General features: G+C 45.0%; 1 protein-coding gene across 1 annotated transcript; it reads left to right on the top strand.

The window, feature by feature from the left end:
* Positions 1-233: 233 nt before the first annotated feature.
* Positions 234-12613, top strand: ZER1 (zyg-11 related, cell cycle regulator). Its single transcript, XM_010296520.1, has 15 exons — positions 234-499; positions 1364-1514; positions 1811-2247; positions 3834-4010; positions 5156-5270; positions 5830-5976; positions 6246-6419; positions 7120-7335; positions 8016-8057; positions 8400-8519; positions 8956-9071; positions 9203-9391; positions 10355-10452; positions 10837-10939; positions 12045-12613. Exons 1-15 carry the CDS (start codon positions 342-344, stop codon positions 12100-12102), a joined length of 2301 nt encoding a protein of 766 aa, XP_010294822.1. The 5' UTR covers positions 234-341; the 3' UTR covers positions 12103-12613.
* Positions 12614-19163: the final 6550 nt, after the last annotated feature.

Raw genomic sequence — 19163 nt, 5'->3', positions numbered from 1 at the left:
AGCCTCATTTCCAAACATGTTTCATGTTAACTCATTCCCACAGTGTCCCCTGGGGGTGGGGATACCAAGGAATTAAGCGCATACTACCAGAGAGGCCAAAATGCTGCAGGTTCTTTTGAGGTCAGCAAGTGATGGGCTGTAAATACAACTGTCGACATCTGCTGGTACAACAGCTTTGCAGGACACTTGCCAATGTGCCTCTCTCAATGCATCCTTTTTTCCCCTCTGCTTATAGCTGTCCTGATGTCACTGTAAATTCATCCTGGAACTTCATTTGAGGAAAGCATCTACTGAATCAAAAGCTTCCTTCTGCTCTTCCCCTTCCCATAACTTCCCTCAAGATGGCATCCGATAGCCCCGAGTCACTAATGACCTTGTGCACAGATTACTGCCTTCGCAACTTGGAAGGGACTCTCTGCTACCTGCTGGACAATGAAACTCTCCGGCTCCATCCTGACATCTTCTTGCCAAGCGAGATTTGTGACAAACTTGTCAATGAGTATGTTTCAGGCCTGTGGAGAAGCTGTTGTCTGGTTTGGGAAGGAGCTGGGAGCTCAGGGAAGCGGGAGTATAGTTCTCTAGAAAGCGTGATAGGAAAGAATAAAAGGGGGAAAAAATGGGGAAGAATTCATAGGGCTGGTTTTTGCCAACTGATGCTCATATTAGAAATAAGGATTTGCATTAACTTCGGAAGGAAGTGTCTTCAGGGATTATTGTACTGCTATATATCATTCTAGTTTCTGTGGAAATCACCATTTCCACATAGGTAAACCCAGAGTGAAACAGTCACTGCTTTTTCCAAGAACATCAGTAAGCAACAAAAGCGCCTTCCCATTTCCCACTGCTGAAGCATTACAACTCTCTCAAACCGGAGAAGAGTGCAAAGTGCTAACAGATGTTAAATTTTAAGGCTATTGCTCCTATAGCTTTACAAAGCAACCTGTTCCTAGGGATTTCTAATTTGGCTATCATGGTCTCTTTTGGCTGAACTCCTGCCCACAAAGTCTTGGCAGAGAATTTTCTGAAATTTAATTTTCTGAAAATGAAGAATCAAATTACTAGCTTTAAACATCTAGGGGAAAAAAAATCCTGGAGTCTGTGCTTGCCAGAATCCAGTTTGCTCACACATGCACATGACCTTGCACAAATCTTTGCCCAGCTTTTCGTAAAGATTGTTAGTTCTGTGCAAGAAGTAGTAATACGCCAGCTCATACCCCAATACCCCAAAGGGTATTCTGGATGATTGGGAGGGAGTCTGTGTGTGCTTACACACTCGGTCACATTGTCTCGTAACTGGTGAAGGTGCTAGAGCTCTAGCTGAGTCTTTGTGTTGTGCTGCGCTAATGCTATTGCCACAATACAGGTACGTGGAGTTGGTGAAGACAGACAGCATCTTTGAACCCCATGAAAGCTTCTTCACCCTGTTCTCAGATCCCCGGAGCACCAGGCTAGCTCGGATCCACTTGCGGGAACAGATTGTGCAGGACCAGGACCTGGAGGCCATCAGGAAGCAGGTGGTATTTCACTGACAGCCTCCAGCTGCCACTTCACGTAGCAGCACTGCTGCATGGGCACCAGCTAGAATCCCAGGCACCCAGAGATTCCCAAGACTCCATCCTTTACTGTCCTAATTTTCTTTGGGAGAACCTCAGCTTCTCCCTTCTCAGCTCCCAGAGCCACTGTAGGGAATGGGATGGGGACACTGGTCAGTGATATGTGGTCTTGGGCTCTCCGAGTGGGAGGTGTTGCAGCAAACAGGGTGGGCACTCTACCTGTGAAATACTTCTAACTTTGATTTCCCATCTTCCAGGATCTTGTTGAGCTCTACTTGACTAACTGTGAGAAGCTGACAGCCAAGAGTCTGCAAACCTTGGTGAGCTTCAGCCACACACTTATCTCCCTTAGCCTCTTTGGCTGCTGTAATATCTTCTATGAGGAGGAGAACCCTGGAGGCTGTGAAGATGACTGTTTGGTGAACCCCACTCGCCAAGTCTTGGTCAAGGACTTTACTTTTGAAGGCTTTAGCCGCTTGCGCTTCCTGAACCTGGGCCGCTTGATCGAAGGAGTAAATGTGGAGACGTTGCTTCGGCCTTTGGCCTCCCTTGCAGCTCTTGATCTTTCTGGGATCCAGCTGAACGATGTGGGATTTCTGACCCAGTGGAAGGACAGTCTGGTTTCCTTAGTGCTTTACAACATGGACCTTTCTGAGGAGCACATTCAAGTGATTGCACAGCTTCGCAAGCTCAGGTCAGCAAATCTGTTCTTCCTTGTTTATCCTTTTCCCACTGAGAGGGAAAGGTCTTTTAGGAATGGTCCACTTGCCTGCTAATGCAGAGCCACCCACTGCTGGCTTCAAGTTATAAACTTTCCCATGAACAGGCTCATCCCTGACTCACTATACAGTCTGACATGTCTAAAGCCGGCCTGCATTTTGCTTGCAAAAGGACACCACTTAGCAGAAACTCCCTCTTGGAAAAACAAAAAACACCACACACCTCCCAAAAAAACCTGCATACACCAGAAAAAGCAAAAAACAACCCAAACCAACAACCACCACCCCCAGACAAACAAAAAAGAACAGCTGAATACCTGAGAGATAGCAAAAAAAAGAAAAATACTACAGATATGTACATAAACTAACACAGCGAAAATCACACTGTAAAACTCAGTCCTCCAAACCAGTTGTCAAACAGGAACGTCCAAAGCTTAAGCCTGGCTCTGAGATAAAACTAGGAAAAATCTGTGAGCTCAGACTGCTCGCTGTGCTCTGTGGAAGAACACCGTGCATGGATGGTGCAGCCAAGGCAAAAAGCAGTGTAAATAAATAGGCACTCCTGACCTAACAGTGTTGACAGTGAAATGACTTCCTGAAACAGAGTTGAGACAATTGCTATTCAAACTGCACAGTGGTATCAGGAAAGGGATCCAGGACTTTCCAAGCCAAAGCGAGGAGCCTTACTATTGACGCGAAGGATACTTTGCAGTGGCTTTAGTACCGTCTCTACTGATGCAGACACTAGGGGGTACCATGTTAACACAGGACCTAGGAGTCTCAGGGGACATCCTGCATAACGTTTTCTAAATTGAAGTGCTTTAACTCCCAGTTATTTACAGCAAAACTTGGTCTGAAACAAGGACAGGACACTTTTGTGAAGGAGATGTTGGCTTCTGTCTTAGGCAGTTTAGAAAAGAATCTCCCAAGGGTCTTAGCTACTGCTTGACACACAAGAGCAGTCCCTCTCCTGTAAAGGACCCCACCTGCACATGATGGCTGCTCAGTTTGTCCCACCACTCCCTTAGCATCAGGGTTTCCCCACAGCTTAAGCATTTAAATACCTGAAGATAAATGAAATCAGGGCAGTGTAATAGCCTGGGCAGGGGGAAATAGAAGATTGGGGAAGCAGACAAAAATTTATGTAACTTAATTTGTGGGATGAGACAACATACGTTTCTGGGGATACAAAGATCCTCTAGTGCATCTTAATCACCAGCCAGAAATGCTCAGGTGGCTGCTGTGATGGGGCTTGGGAAAAGCAGTTCCTGAGCCTGGAGCAATTCCCTTTGTGATTTGTGGCCAAATGATTCATTGTGCTCCATTCTAAGTAGACCTCTACCAGATATCTGTGTGCTTCAGTTAGACACAGGGCCAGATCCTGCTGCCAGTTCCTACAGAACCACATTCCTGTATCTTGTGAAGGAAATAATAATAATAAATAAATAATAATAAATAAATAATAATAACAATCACACTTGGCTTGTCATCTTCCTCGGGGGAGAGGCAGAAGCCTCAGCTAATGCTTTCCAGGCTTTGAGCTCCTCTCTGTCATTTGCAGGCACTTGGATATCTCCCGAGACCATCTTTCCAGTTATTACAAATTCAAGCTCACCCGACGGGTTCTAAGCCTGTTTGTGGAAAACTTGGTAAACCTCACTTCGCTCGATATCTCAGGGCACACCATGCTGGAGAACTGCACTATCCCAAGCATGGAGGAGAAGATGGGCCAGACAAGGTAAGGAAACAGCAATTACTGAGGTCTGCTTGGATGAATAGATCAAAGAAGAATTAAGAACAGTTCCCTCTTCGAAGTTTCAAAATTCTGTAGGTCTAATTAATACTAAAAAGCAAGATACAACTGTTGCTAGTTTATCCTGACCCTAAAGACTGGTATGGGAATCAGCTGTGATTCCTATATGTGACACATGTAAGGACTTTTAAGAGTAATAAAGAATTCATCCTCTTTGCCTCCCATATATATCTGAAGAAGTATTTAAGTTGTTCTTTTCCACACACGTTCTTTCAAGGGTCTCTTGCAGTGGTTTATATTCCTTCTGAAAGGACTCCAGAGTCCTTTATGCATTTTCTACACAAAACATTCTTGCCCTCATTGAAATCCAGGCTCTTCCAAGACAGAACGTTTCTACACTGAGTCAATACATCAATGTTCATAGGAGGGCTGAGGATTTTAAGAACTTGGAATCTAAAGGCATATTTTCCAATTTGATCTGGATACTGGACAGATCAACCTTTGAAAATCCTGGTGCACCTCAGTAGGGGCATACCTAGAGGTCTGTTTTTCCAGATCAGCCAAGAACTCTGCCCTCCGATTCACTGCGAACTTACTGAACAAAAGCAAATAAGTGGGACAGTAGTGGTTCCTTTCCACCAGAGCTGGTGAAAAAATACTGTCTCTTGGTTACTAAGGAACATGGCAGCAAAACCAGTGTTCTTGCATGATCACAGAAGCAGACTAGTGTGTCTACCAGATGACATGCAGTCCAGTTTGCAAATACTTTGCATCAGTGAAATCCACAGCCCTTTTCTAAGAGGAAATGTTCACCCTAGCTAGTGAATTTCCAGGACAAGTTCTGCCTGGGAAAGCTGCATTCTGTCTGTGAGATTTCTTACTGCTCTTTCTGTTGAGCATATTTGGCTCTTCACTCAGGATCTCTGGGGACGCATAGTGTTAATGTTTAGGAGAAGCTGACTGGCGTACAACTGAAGTGTAGCTGTTCCTCTAGTTATGGAGCAGTACAGTCAGAGTGAATGGAGAGCTGATAGCTGTCTCTGTGGCAGGAAATACCTGAAGAAACACGGTACCAACATGAGTGATCTCTGTGGTTTTTGTTTTGTGGTTTTTTTTTTTCTCACCCTCAGCATTGAGCCAGCAAAGAGCAGCATTGCTCCCTTCCGGAGTCTGAAACGACCGCTCCAGTTCTTGGGCCTTTTTGAAACATCTCTCTGCCGCCTGATGCATATTCCAGCCTACAAGGTAATGAGGCTGCAAGAATATTGTCAGTAGGTACTTGGTAGAAGTTGAAAGAACATGAAAATTACAGGCTGCCAGTAGAATGGAGTTCTTAGAGTCTCAGGTCTGACAACTGAGCTCTGACCTTTCAATAGCTACTTGATAATGCAGGAAAACTACCAGAAGACAAGACCTGTACCCCACATGTGTGTGTTTTTTTGTTTGTTTGTTTTTGGGTTTTTTGTTTACAAGTGTTAAAAAAACATGCCTCTTAGAGAAGGATCTGCAAAAACCATCCTGGCTGAAGGATCAGGATGTCTGTGGCTACAAGAGGATTTAAGGAAAGAAAAGGAGTCTTACTTGTAAATAGCATGCTCCTGCCTCAAAGGTGTCATTTCTTGTCCCTCTGGGGTGAAAACTGACTCAACCTCTTTTCTCACATCCTGGGCCTAAACCTAATAGTAGGGTAAAGGGAAGAATTTGTACCCTTTGACCTTCCAGATCTACCCTCAGAGTTCCCTTCTCATGTTGGTTTTCCTCCTTCATCATTTCTTCCCTGACTCTTTTTGTTCCTCCATGCCAGGTGAGTGGAGACAAGAACGAAGAGCAAGTCCTGAACGCTATTGAGGCTTACACTGAACACCGGCCAGAAATCACTTCCCGGGCCATCAACCTCCTTTTTGACATTGCCCGTATCGAACGCTGCAGCCAGCTGCTGCGAGCCCTTCAGGTAAAGCCCCATTTGCCTCACCCTTACAAGTGAAATTTTGCAGTCCCAGTCTTTTCTTCACACTGGGACACCCTATCAGGCCATTCTAGAGAAAGTTCCAGTAGTGCAGTGGAACTGGGTGCCTTCATTTCATAAGCATGTTCCTGCAATGCCTGGGCCACGCATTCCTTGCGGACTTGTAACAGTCTTTGCCCCACACAGCCATAACAGTCACTCCAAGACTCAACAGCAAGTCAGTGGCACTGAAGCTTCATGTTGCTTCTCTGCAGCTAGTGATCACAGCCCTCAAGTGCCACAAGGATGACAAAAACATCCAGGTGACTGGCAGCGCGGCGCTGTTCTACTTGACCAACTCCGAGTACCGCATGGAGCAGAGTGTAAAGCTGCGGCGCCAGGTCATCCAGGTGGTGCTGAATGGCATGGAGTCCTACCAGGAAGTCACAGTAAGAACAGCCCAGCCTCCTTTGGCTCCCACAGTCCTCCTTCCCTGTATTAAGTCTTTAGCCTGGTGTTAGCATCTGGGTCTTCTAAGCCACCAGGATGTGAGCGAAGGCAGACACCAAAAGAAGCTATTGCCCAGATCTGCTCCTTGCCTTCACTCAGTCATGAGGATTACATGCAGGGTGCTCCTTATCTACACAATGTTCTCTAGAATGAGGGGAAGGAAGTGATGATAGCAAGGCTCCTTTTTATCTGATGATAGTGGTCAAAGGGTGTGTACAGCACACAGCACAGACGTCCAGCACTGACTGTGGGGTGAAAAGGGTGGAGGCATTGGGGGGAGTTGAGTCAACAGAAAGAAACATGCCAACATACTGTGCTGGAAGCTAGCCAACATTATACACTACGATGCCACCGGGTTGCAGAATGGCAATTGCTGCCTAGAGAGCTTACAGGCAGAGAGGAACTGGCCTGGGTTGGTCATTGGGTGACTGCGTGGCTCTGTGAGACTAGAGTGACAGGGAGGGAGAGGAGGGTACTGATACAGCACAGCTAAAGCCAAGTGCTAGGTAGGAGGGTAACAAATTCTAGTGGTCATAGTCAAGCCAGAAGATAGTTTCAGTACCAGGCAGCAAGGGAGCATGAGGTGATGGGGTCCACGTTTTCTTATCCACCTGGCCCAATGTTTGCTTCTTGACCCAGGTACAGCGAAACTGCTGCCTGACACTGTGTAACTTCAGCATTCCTGAGGAGCTGGAGTTCCAGTACCGCCGAGTCAATGAGCTGCTGCTGAACATCCTCAACCAGAGCCGGCAGGATGAGTCTATCCAGCGCATCGCTGTGCACCTCTGCAACGCTCTGGTTTGCCAAGTGGACAACGATCATAAAGAAGCTGTGGGCAAGATGGGGTTTGTAATGGTTGGTATGGTCCCAAGGTGTCTGCTTACCCTTAACCCAGGCTAGCACAATTCCCTTGCAGCAGTCCACCAAATGCATCCAGCCAGTGATCCAACCTTACAGGAGGGAATGAGTGGCCCAGCAATGCTAACCTTTCCTGGAACTTCCCCTCCATGAGACATTTTTTACTTGCTTGCCAGCACTGGAAGTCACCATCTCAGAGACAGGCTGTCTGTGAGAGTAGGGAAGCAGTGTAACCTCATACCTTACCTCTTCACCACACCATATCGTTTCCAGAACTAGTACCACCTTGTGACTAGCTTGTGCATCTCCCTGAGTTTGCATCAGCTTCCCAACTCACGTCAACCCATATCTCTCGCCTTTTCAAAGAACTGCAGAGCGCGCTGTTTTGGTGCAGTTATACCACATTCCAGACCTTGTCATACAGATCAAAACTGACTTGACTGCAAACTTGACAGCTCGGGGACTGTGATGTGGTTCAATTCTGTGCTACTTGCAACATTGAACATAACCCAATCCCACTGGTTTAGAGAAAGAGATACCAAGTAGGTTCTCTACAAAGGATCAAAATTGCATATGCCTCCAAATCAGCTGTAGCCAGCCCTGCAGTACTACAGCAGTTAGTTTTAGCTCTGTGGTTCTTGGACTGTTTCTCACTCTTCCCCTTCCTCTGCCCACAGACAATGCTAAAGTTGATTCAGAAGAAGTTGGCTGATAAAACGGTGAGTGTTTTCCCCAAAAAATGTATAGAATATTTTCTCTTAAGTCTGACTTAGGCATGGAGATCAGTCTAGAGTGCCAGCTCAACTTCTCTACCAAACACCAGACAAGACATCTCAGCTGGTGCTGCACATTTCCTGTCCCAGGGTGGGGGCGGGTGATAGGGAGGCAAAAATATTAGACAAAAACACCCACTTGCTGACAAGTTGAAAGTGAGCAACAAAGTTTTCTTACCTCTGGAACCATCCAGGGTGATAAGAGAGAGAAAACACAAGTGGTTGGTTTGCACTGGGCTCCTACATCAGCAAAGCTCTGTTTCTGTCCCTTTCTCTTCGGCTCTGTAGTGTGATCAGGTGATGGAGTTCTCCTGGAGTGCCCTCTGGAACATCACTGATGAGACCCCCGATAACTGTGAGATGTTCCTTAACTACAGCGGCATGAAACTGTTCTTGGAGTGCTTGAAAGTAAGTTCATCTGGTTTCCTCTAGACAAACGCTGACATTGGTAGTGGAGATGCAGCTGCCTGGGCAGGATCCCTGGCTACGCTAATCTATAAGCCATTTTTCCTACATTGCACAAACAGAAAAGAAAAAGCTTGTATATTTTCTTCTTTCTCACATCTATCCACCCAACCAGTAGAAGAACAGAGAAACTTACACTCAACACATCTTCCTCTTTCCTCATCTTGTATGCAGTCCCCCTTAAGTAGAGCAGTAGCGAATAGTGGGTTCTCTCATTTCACATGAGAGATCCTATTTAGCATCTGCTACAGAGCCATTGCTGACTACCCAAAAACACTAAGCCTTTCTAGATGTGCTGTACAATCTTTCACCAGTGTTAGCTTGCTCTCAGCTTCACTGTAGCCCTACTTTTGTATAATGCTGTTGTTTGCTTGCTTAGGAGTTCCCAGAGAAGCAGGAGCTGCATCGGAACATGCTGGGCCTCTTGGGCAATGTAGCAGAGGTGAAGGAGCTCCGCCCACAGCTCATGACCTCCCAGTTCATCAGTGTGTTCAGGTGGGTGCCTGGCTAACAAACAGCTGGGCTGGGGCAGGGTGAATGCTCTGACCCTCTCCTTCTGAATCACCTGGAGACTTTTAAACCCTTGGTGCATTAGCACCTCTAAATGATCTCTTCTCACTTGGCAGCAACCTGCTGGAGAGCAAAGCAGATGGGATCGAGGTATCCTATAATGCCTGTGGTGTGCTCTCCCATATCATGTTTGATGGTCCAGAGGCTTGGGGTATATGTGAGCCCCACCGGGAAGAAGTTGTAAAGAGAATGTGGGCAGCCATCCAAAGCTGGGATATCAACTCCAGGAGAAATATCAATTACAGGTGAGGAATGGAGAAGTTTGGCCCACTCACCTAGGAGCCAGGATTGTCACAGGAAGCAAGCACTAACAAAGAAGAGGTATAGCCCAGCATGGAGGCTCTGTTTATAGAGTAAAGGAGAAACATCCTCAGGGACTACTCTTTAGTGAGGGTTTTACATCTTGCTTTGAAACATGTTACACATGCTGAAACTAGATACCTTGCCTGGCAATTCCTATGGGAGAAGTGTGGGAGCCCAGCAGAATTTCTCCTGCATGTTTCTGGTGAAATTGCATAGTTCAGGAAACCATCTGGGACTGCCTAAGCCTTTTCCTCTGAGACTGCTGTCCTCTGCACCTCCCTAAGTCTGTTTGCTTTTGAAATTCACATGGGTTGCTGTAGCTCTTACTCTTCTCTCGGGAATATTTAGACACAGTTCCCAGAAATCCCATCAAGGGTTAATACAACTGGTGGAATCCTCCAAAGCCTTTCCTGTAAGAGGGTAGCAGGTACTGTCTATTCCCATAGTGCCTGGCAGTGATCCAGAATGAATGGCATTCCAGTGCCTGAGCTACAGTATAAACACATTATTGTTGTCAGAAGAAACAGCAACCATTGCACGTGAGCAGCCAGCTTTGGCTGGGTATAATTTTGCTTTGGCCTCTCTACAGAAAGATCAGTGTCTGCTGAATTTCAGCTGTCATGAGGAAATGACTGACAGAGGATGGACATCAGTTCTTGGACATAGTTGCATTCACTGCAGCTATTTATCTGAGCGGGATGTTTATGCTAAAGTGGTAGGGCCTGTGAGCCTGCCAGTATTGCCGTGTGACACAGACTTAGTTCTTGATGCTAGAATCTTTGACATGCCAATGGATTTACTGCTATGGCATCTATGAGCACAGAGTTTGTATTGCTTTGAGTGGCAAAGGTGTTGAAAGAAGCAGCTCTTGGATTTTTAACAATTTCTGCAATGTTTCTCTGCAGGTCATTTGAACCAATCCTTCGACTTCTTCCACAAGGGATCTCCCCCGTCAGCCAGCACTGGGCTACCTGGGCACTGTATAACCTGGTCTCTGTCTACCGTAAGTTCCCTTTTTGAGATCACATCCACTGCACTGTGAAAGTTGAGGGTGTGGATCTGAGCTTGTTAGCTGAAAAAGTCTTCCCAACTCAGCTATGTAGGTAGAAAGAACCTTCTTTGAATGATGCAGGAATGTCCAGGCAGCACAGCCAAACAAAAACCAATGAGACTTAGTGCGCAGGAAATTCCTTCAGTGTTTTGACCCGTCTGACCATGCTCTTACGTTCTCAGCCATTTTGTGTCTGTTGTTTTCACAGCCACGGCACCCCTAGCAGGCTGGCTCCATAAAAAAGAAACGTTTTGTGGCTTCTCCTTCCCCTCCTGCCATCCTTTATACCACTCTTGTGAAGGTTCACGAGGACCTGTTTTACTCTTTTCTCTGCAGCTGACAAGTACTGCCCACTGCTGATCAAAGAAGGTGGGATTCCCCTTCTGAAGGACATGATTAAAATGGCGTCAGCACGGCAAGAGACCAAGGAAATGGCCCGGTAGGACACCAATGCACTATTATCAAACATTCAATTTAGCTTTAGTTTTGGGGGTTTTCTACATCAAGTAAAGCTACCAAAGAAAGGCCTGTACTGATGTGTACGAGGGGTAAGAAGCGAACACAGAAGAGCAGGAAAAAAGAGGATGAGAACAGAAGACTAGAGAGGTGTTCATAGGTGGGCAATACATAGGGATCATTCAGGGTTGATGGATGCTGGGCAAATTGGTTATAGAAGTGGCTTGTTGGACAGGGGAGCCACATGGCTAATTGCATCTCTTATGCTGATAGTCTCCATTCATCACTATTCTCCATACTTGGGTGAGCTCCCAGTCTCCAGAATCATACTGGCCTGTCAGTAAAATTGCTGACTGCACAGTTAAAATGAGAGGATTTTTCAAAAGGTGGAGAGGGTCCATCACCTTTGTGGGCTTCCCCAACTTACTTTGTTATGTGACTTTCCTTTGGAGTCATTCTTCCAGAGTTTTAAAAGCCAGATGCAGTTTCTCATCATTGTCAAACTGGGAGCTGTAATTTCCTGCCTGCAGGATGAATATAAAAGAGAGGTGGAGATCAGCTGGGAATACATACCTTGTGGGTGGGCAGGAGGCATTCCCCATAGCTGAAGGGTTGCTAGATGCTGGAGGTGACCAAAGCCTGCAGAAGGCTCTCGCAGTTAGGCAGGTTGTGTATGGTGATGGGACAGTGGAAGAACGGTAAATGAAAAGAACAGGAAAAGCAGGGACAGATGACAGCAGAGTGAATGACGAACATCTGTACGCATGTGTTTCTGATGTGATTCAAAGTCATCTGACAATCTGGATATGGGGTTGATGAATCAACGGTCACATATGGATCTGGGTGTATACTAACATGACTTGAAACTCCAAGAGGATGAACTGTGAGCTCTAAGCTGCTTTTGTGGGGTATACTGGTTTTGACACAAATATCAGTTGATGCATAGCTCAGAAGAGACTGCCTGCTGCAAATAGCATACATTTACATAGAGATCAAACTGTTGGGCAGTTCTTGTGTTACTGTCCCACAACTGTCATGCAATAAGCTTTAAACTAAACCCTCTCTCCTTATCCTTGTTTTATCCATAGGAAAGTTATAGAGCACTGCAGTAACTTTAAGGAGGAGAACATGGACACTTCCAGATAGAGGCAATCATCTAATGCCTCTTGCCAGCACTGTATCCAGCTTCTCTCTAATTCACTGTATATAGGGAGGACTCTTTCTTACCAACTCATCTGTTGGAAGGAAACTTTATGTGTGTGTGTGAGACCCTCAGTAGATGAAGGTGAACAGGGGAGGGGGGAGGGACTTTTTGCACAACAAAATGCTTTCCTTAAATTAGTGGACTTTTTTTTTGTTATGAAGTTTCAGGTTGAAGTTCTGTGTGTATGATTTCTGTATAAAAAAGAAAACAAGAACAACTACATTATGTATCTTTTAACCTTTTTATTTTAGACCACACAGAGAGAGAGCCTCAAATGATCATGAGCTTGAAGACCTAGTTGTGTGATCGCTAGTGTGACATTTTTATTTCCCACTTCTTAGAAAATTCCCTTTTGCTGTATTGCATGAGGTCCTGTAATGTCTGCAAGAACACCAGTTCCTGAATCGGTATTGGCTGCTCAATGGGGTTACAGGCAGTGATGAGTTATTTATTTGGTTAGAGAGGTTGGGAGACACAGTACCAGAGAGTTAGACCAAAAGGACTGACCTTTTTAGTGATATTTGTAAATGGAGGAAGTGGGGAAGAAAGATCTTCCAAATCAATTCACTCCCTTAAGCGTTTTTTATAGTAGACTCACATTAATAGAAGCATTGCTAACTGTATGTGGGTCATTTGGAAGTAAGACATTCCTATTAAAGTTAAGAGGTCTATTTTGTCCCCCTTGGCAGTACAGTAGGATCTGCCAGCCCACCCCGCCTCCTAAGGTCAGGGATGACCAGAAAAACCCATTACACATCCTTGGCAACACAGAGCTTTTCTCTATAAAGGAGCCTGTGCAACAAGAAAGAAGGTTTGTTCACAAAGGGCTACACATCTTCGTTCCAGTCCTTTACCACCTTTTTAGTTGTGTTCTATTTTATGGGGAAGGGCTAAAGTGCCAGAGAGCGTATTTCCCCTCTGCATAATAAGCTCTATTAAGCTCCAGTCCAGAGCGGCTTGTACCACTTGTGCAAGTCCCAGGAACAGACTGGAGCTGTTCTGCTCTTTTTCAGTCTGCATCAGTGCAAGCCATGCTCAGTGGCAAAGCAATCTCCCTTTATACGAAGCTCACTGCAGCACACATGCTGTAATTGGAGGTACTAAAGTCCTCTTCTGAGACTGAGGAGTCTCCAGGCACCCTCTGGAGGGCAATCCCATGAAACAGCACGCTCTTGTTCCACCCCAACATCTTCCCCCTCTTCTGGGAGGCAGAAGGCCCTATTCTTAGGGCCTAGACTCCTACTAGCACTTACCAGTGCAGTCCCGCTCACAACAGCATCATTACTCGAATTTATGTGATGTAGGTGAGAGAAGAGTCCCACTAAGGTGGTCTTCACCTGTAAGATTCTAGACCTAGAATGGCTCGAGAAGCCAAAGGCCAAGGTTTGCCTCGCAGCCAGGCACTCAACAGCACAGTGTGCGGTCCATGCCTAGAGCCTTCTGCTTGCCACAGTTCTCCCACAATTCACAAATCTTCCCTTGGAAGGTGTTCAGAAAAGATTTTATGTCTGGTATATCTGGTAAGAGGAGAGCATGGCCATGAGTTAAGACATTTCAGGCCTCTGAGCACAGCCTCGCTGCTCTCTTCCCTTGTATACATTGCTCTTGGATTTGACTCGCTGCTATGAGGTTCTTCTAATGCTCAGTGTTAATGTTGTCATTGCTGAGCATATTATAGACAGATCCTAGATACACAAACTGACACTTTAAATGACAGAACACAGCTGCCCTGGAGAGGTTTACTTTTTCTGCCAATATGGTGTTACTCAATGTCTTTTTTTTTTGCTTTTTAACCATATGTCATTTGTTTTGATATTGTGAGATCTGTACTTTTTTTCTTTAAGTATTTTTCGAACTTATATATATTTTTGTGTCACTTTTGAATTGTTTTCATATGGTTTGCAAAACTTGACAAATTATACTTTTTTGCAGTTGTTTGATTGAAATGTATTTTTCTCTCTCTTATTCCTGTTCCCCAAGAATTGTGTCCCTGTGAGCTTTGAGACAAGGAAGCTTATTTCAAGATCTGTTTTCTGTATAACATTTCGTAATCTTCCTTCTAGATGCAAAACTAAGAGAGGCTGCAAATACTGCCAGCCAGCCTCGGTGCATTAGTGGAGTCAGGCTTAGCTCATTTAATTCTCCATTTAGTGCTGTGTCCTTTTGAAGTTATTTCACATCAGAGTGCCACCCACTAGGCTTTCTGCCTTTCTAATGCCCATATAGTGAAAGCTCCTACCACTAAAATATTGACTAATGTGACAAAGAGCACTCAAGATTCTGACTATGTTGGCAATATGGGAGTGGAGCAGAAGGGGACACATCACAGATGCGAGAGGTATCAGAAACCCACGTCCCCAGAATGCAGCTGCCACGTTGGGGAGACAGCTGGAGCTCAGGAACTCCCGTCTCGGCCAGAGCAGACCTCAGCCTTGCATTGTAATCACAGCCAAACAATCAGGCTTTACGCTGAAGCTTTGGCACAACTACATCAAGGTTCATGGACAACCGATGGCTTGGTTCCATCTGCCTCAGGACCCCAAACATTTGGGTTTTTCAAACAAGTGCCCCTATAAGTTCAGCTGTTACTGAGGTCTCACCTGCTGCAAGCTGGCCTATGGTATCCCAAACCAACAAGATCCAAGCTGCATCAAACCTTCGTTTCACACTGCAAAAATAAGCTCTAGCCCCACTGCTCACATATCCTCATCAAGCTGTACCTGAGCCTGAACCAGGATAAAGATTTCAAATTCCCAGCAACATGGAGATTAATGGAGTCAGGCCAGCCTGCCAGAAAAGCTTAGCGCTCTGAAATCTGTCACTGATCCCAGGGGGAAGGGGGAACTATAACTGGTCTGTTACAGCTGGCTACACATCAGTTTTTGAGTCAGGCCACCAGCAAGGTAAATTCCCGAGAGAGCATTTTGAAAGAAATGGCATCCCTGCTAGAGTAACATGAGCTTTGGCTACAAGCTTCAGTGTCTTCAAGCCAACAAACTTTGTGAGCTGAAAATAACTTTTCCCTTTCAGTAAGCAGCAAAAGAGAGAAAGGTAACTTCCGAACACCTGAGCGTAATCCAGCAGTTCCTGTAATTGCAAGTTTGAAATTAGTTTGTACCTTGGTTTCCCCAACTTGTACAACAGGAGTTGTTGCACCCTAGGCAAAGGCATGTACCATGACCTGAAAGCACTTTTTGGAGGAAAAGAGGAGTCAATGAATTGCTGCCATAGATCCAACATTCAGGACAGAACAGGATAGTTGTCTGCAGCCATCATACCAATACTCTGCAAAGGAGAGGAGGGCAAAGTGGCTGATTTTTTATGAAAGTCTGATATAAAAGCAGAAGTTGGATACTCTGAAATGCTTGACTCTGTTACAGAGAAGCCTCTCAGGCCTTCCAGCTTTGCTAGACAAAGGATTTAACCAGGAGACTTCAACTCCACACAGAATTATGCAGCCAACAACCAACCCTGCGTGGAAAACTAGAACGTGGTCCTATCTGTCAAATTAAAACAGCTAGAGAGAAATTCATAGTGTGTAAGGGCAGATAGGGCAGAGGCACACCTTATGCTCTATAGCTGTTGTCCCATTCAGATTCTTATTCATGTTTTCACTACTACATTCATTTTCTACTACATTCAAAAGCTTAGCAAGCAGAGCACGAACACAACTCGGTAGTCCTCTGCAGAGACTGTGCCACCAAAGGAACCCTTTACCTTGACTGTATGTAATTTCCTTCCTGGCTGGAGGACACCTCGTCATTCAGTGGCCCAAGTCAATGATACAGCAGTTCACAGCATGCAGGGTGTCCGGTGTCTGCCATTTGCTCTGGAATAGATAAGAGAACAAGTTGGTGGGCAACTCTCCACAAGTGCTTCCATTTTATGAGATCCGTGGGAAGAATTGCTTGTACCGATTGGCATCTACTTGTATGATGCTCAACACCCAGAAGCACCAGACTTTCTCATCTAGATCAAGCCAAGAAAGTTTAGCACTGATATTTGTGGCAATTAGTAACATGGACAGATAATTCATCTACCCCATCTGCATCACAGCTGCTACCTACTGGCCGAAGTGATACCTGTTCAGCACTGAATCCTACCCAGCTTGTCACCTTGGCTGGGCTTCTGCTGCAGTCACTCTGGTCTCTGCAAAAGATGAGTGGGAAGAACAGTCTTGGAGCTGTGAGCCTATTCCCCTCTCATCACTTGAAGGCAGTAATTAATTACCAGTAGGACAAGAGCTACAGGGGCACTGCATTCAGGCACTACTCCAGAAAAAAGTTGTTTTCTTGAGACTGTTCAGGGAGGAGCCAACACAGCTCAGGTGTTAGAGGGTAGCTTGTGCTGGAAAAAGAGAATTAAAAGTAAGGAAGCCACTGGTCTCCACGACAACCATGCGTATGAAGCACAGAGGGTAATGGTTATCAGGAATGGATGAAAAGCAACATGGGGGCTGGACGAGAAGACGGCACTTACTTAGAAAAAGGAATGAGGGAGATTGCCTTCTGAACTGAAACACTTCTGCTTTAGCAGACTGTATTTTGATTTCATATAATTGTCACTGATTCTCTCTGTAATTCCTTTTCTTGTTTAAAAAGAGTTTTTTTAAGCTAACCAAATATGTATTTCCTTGTTTTGCTTAAAGAAAATAACCTCAGTTATAATGAGCAAGCATCTGCTTTTACTCTGTCCATTGACCTGCCTAATGTTGAGAGGCCTGGTTCAAATGTTTGTACATGGTGAAACCAAGCAAAAAATAATAATGCACAACTGTTGCTTCCTTACAATTCTGAATGAATTAACTTTTCTGTTGTATCCATTGGATACCCGCTGTGTATTAAACCTAGTGCTTAACAATGTCTTCTTCCTTTGGTCTATGAATGTGGTTTATTTAGGTACATTACTGGTCCATTTGCTGTCATATATTTCATTAAAAATGAAAGGAACTGCCGTGTGCTGATGATGCAGTTCAGTGGCTTTTCCTTTCATCACTCCAAGGGACACAATACTGTTTGTCAATAGAAAAGAGGCGTGGAGGAAGAGAGTATTGTTACGAAATTATGTGAGAGAAGAAAAAAAAAAATCAGAACAATATTTGACTGTACAGCTTGCCTCTCAACTCTGTAACGGATCTGCAGCTTGCATTCCACAGCCTAAGCTCCTTAAGGGGGCAGAAGCTGAGTACTTAAGAAAAGAGTCTAGCTTAAAACAGTCAAGCTGCTTTAAGGCCAGCATGACTTTATTCTTAAGACCCTGGTCCTGCAAGGGTTCAACGCCTAGTTAATTCAATGGTCATTGTAAACTCTGTAAAGGATCAGACTCTGGGTGGCTGAAGTAGGAGGAGGAATCATGTGAAACTGAGCTGCCTCTAAGAAGCTGAAAATGTACCACATTGTAAGAGTACAGAGAGATATCTTAGGCAGCATGAAATTCCTAACTGGAATGCTGTAAGAATCCAGATTCTCCACTCAGAAACTTGGTGGTAGAGACCTTATGGAACTAAGACAAATTTCAGCCAGTTGTTTAGGTTGAAACCCTTGAGACTGAGATAAGCTCTGATCTCTGCAAGACAGGTTTCAAAGCTGTAAGAAAAGATAAAAACGGTAACATGCACTGAATTATTCTAATCACAAAGAGAGCGAGAATACATTCCTTAGGACAGATTATTCTAGAATATCAAAATGTTTCTACTTTCAAGTGGGTAATATTATTACTACTCAAATTGCCTTTATTAAGCTTTAAAATTTACACTACTCTGCAAAGAACAGAAAGACACTACCCACCTTTTTTTTTTTCTGTTTGGAGACAGAGCCTGATGTTACTGTTCTGAAAGGCTTCCTTTGCAGCTCGGGGAACAGAAAGATTTTCAGGATATTTAAAGCAGGCAGAGAGTAGCAGGGCCACCTTGCATACAAACTCTGTACGTGAGGCTTGACAAGCACTGATGCGGTCTGTGAGGTGTCTGAGGGAGGATTTCTGTAGGTTTTGAAATAAAAAAATAAAAAAATAAAAGAATAAAAAAACCCCCACAAAAGGATTTGAATGGTTGTTGGAAATTTAGGCCACAGTTATTATTAACATTTCAACACAGCTGTCTCACCTAACCCATTTAAGTGACCTGTACAGCCAGGTGCTTTCCTGGAATCAGGTGTCCACTGACTCAAAAGAGACTAAAATAATCAAAACCACCCCATTTGTGGTCAAACAATACCGAGAAATCAGCTATTTTTTCAGGTGCTGGAGGATAGATTTGCAAAGAATGTGATTCTTTCTGCATTTTTACTGGGAGAGAAGGCAGCACAAACAGCAAGATACATCTACATTAAAACTGAAAAGAGTTTAAAGAAAAAAACACTGATTTCAGAACTTTTACAGGCCTGTGGTGAAATTCATCTCCCCTAAATAGACAGACACTCTAAATGTGTACATCTAAGCTAGTCTTCTTGGCTTTTTTTATTGTTGGCAAGAGATAAAAACACATCTAGGGTGCAATTCAACTACTTTTAGATGCCCGCTTTCAGATGAGCAGCACTGTTCTCTAGCCATGCCTGTCTCCCTCTGCTGCGAGTCTCACAACCTCGCTCAGATACGAACGTTTTCACTGCAGACAGCTGAACTTAGATCAAATCCCACCCCGGCGGCCTCCTACAGTTATGTCAGACATTTTACAAGCTCCGTTTGCATTTATAGGGCTGTCTAAATGCGCTCAGCCAGGCACAACCTCTGCATTTCTCCCGAGGGGATGGAAATCAACAGATGAAATAACCAAATTGGCGAGACCAGAGCTAACGCACCGCTGCCCGGCAGCACTCCGAGCCCTCGCCTTCCAACAGCACGCTTCTGCGAGACCCCTTCCACTGCTCACGCCTGCATTTAGCGGTATTTGCCTCGGCGGTAGAGGGGTTTTACCAGCGAGGCTGCCCTCAAGGGCCCCAGCCCTGCGCTCCCCACAGCACCCGCCCAAGTGACACCCGGCTTGGCTGCCCCTCAGAGCCCGGGC

Source organism: Phaethon lepturus, unplaced genomic scaffold (genome assembly GCF_000687285.1).
Source record: "Phaethon lepturus isolate BGI_N335 unplaced genomic scaffold, ASM68728v1 Scaffold46211, whole genome shotgun sequence".
NCBI classification, from domain to species: domain Eukaryota; kingdom Metazoa; phylum Chordata; class Aves; order Phaethontiformes; family Phaethontidae; genus Phaethon; species Phaethon lepturus.
This window is presented reverse-complemented; position numbering and strand designations above follow the sequence as displayed.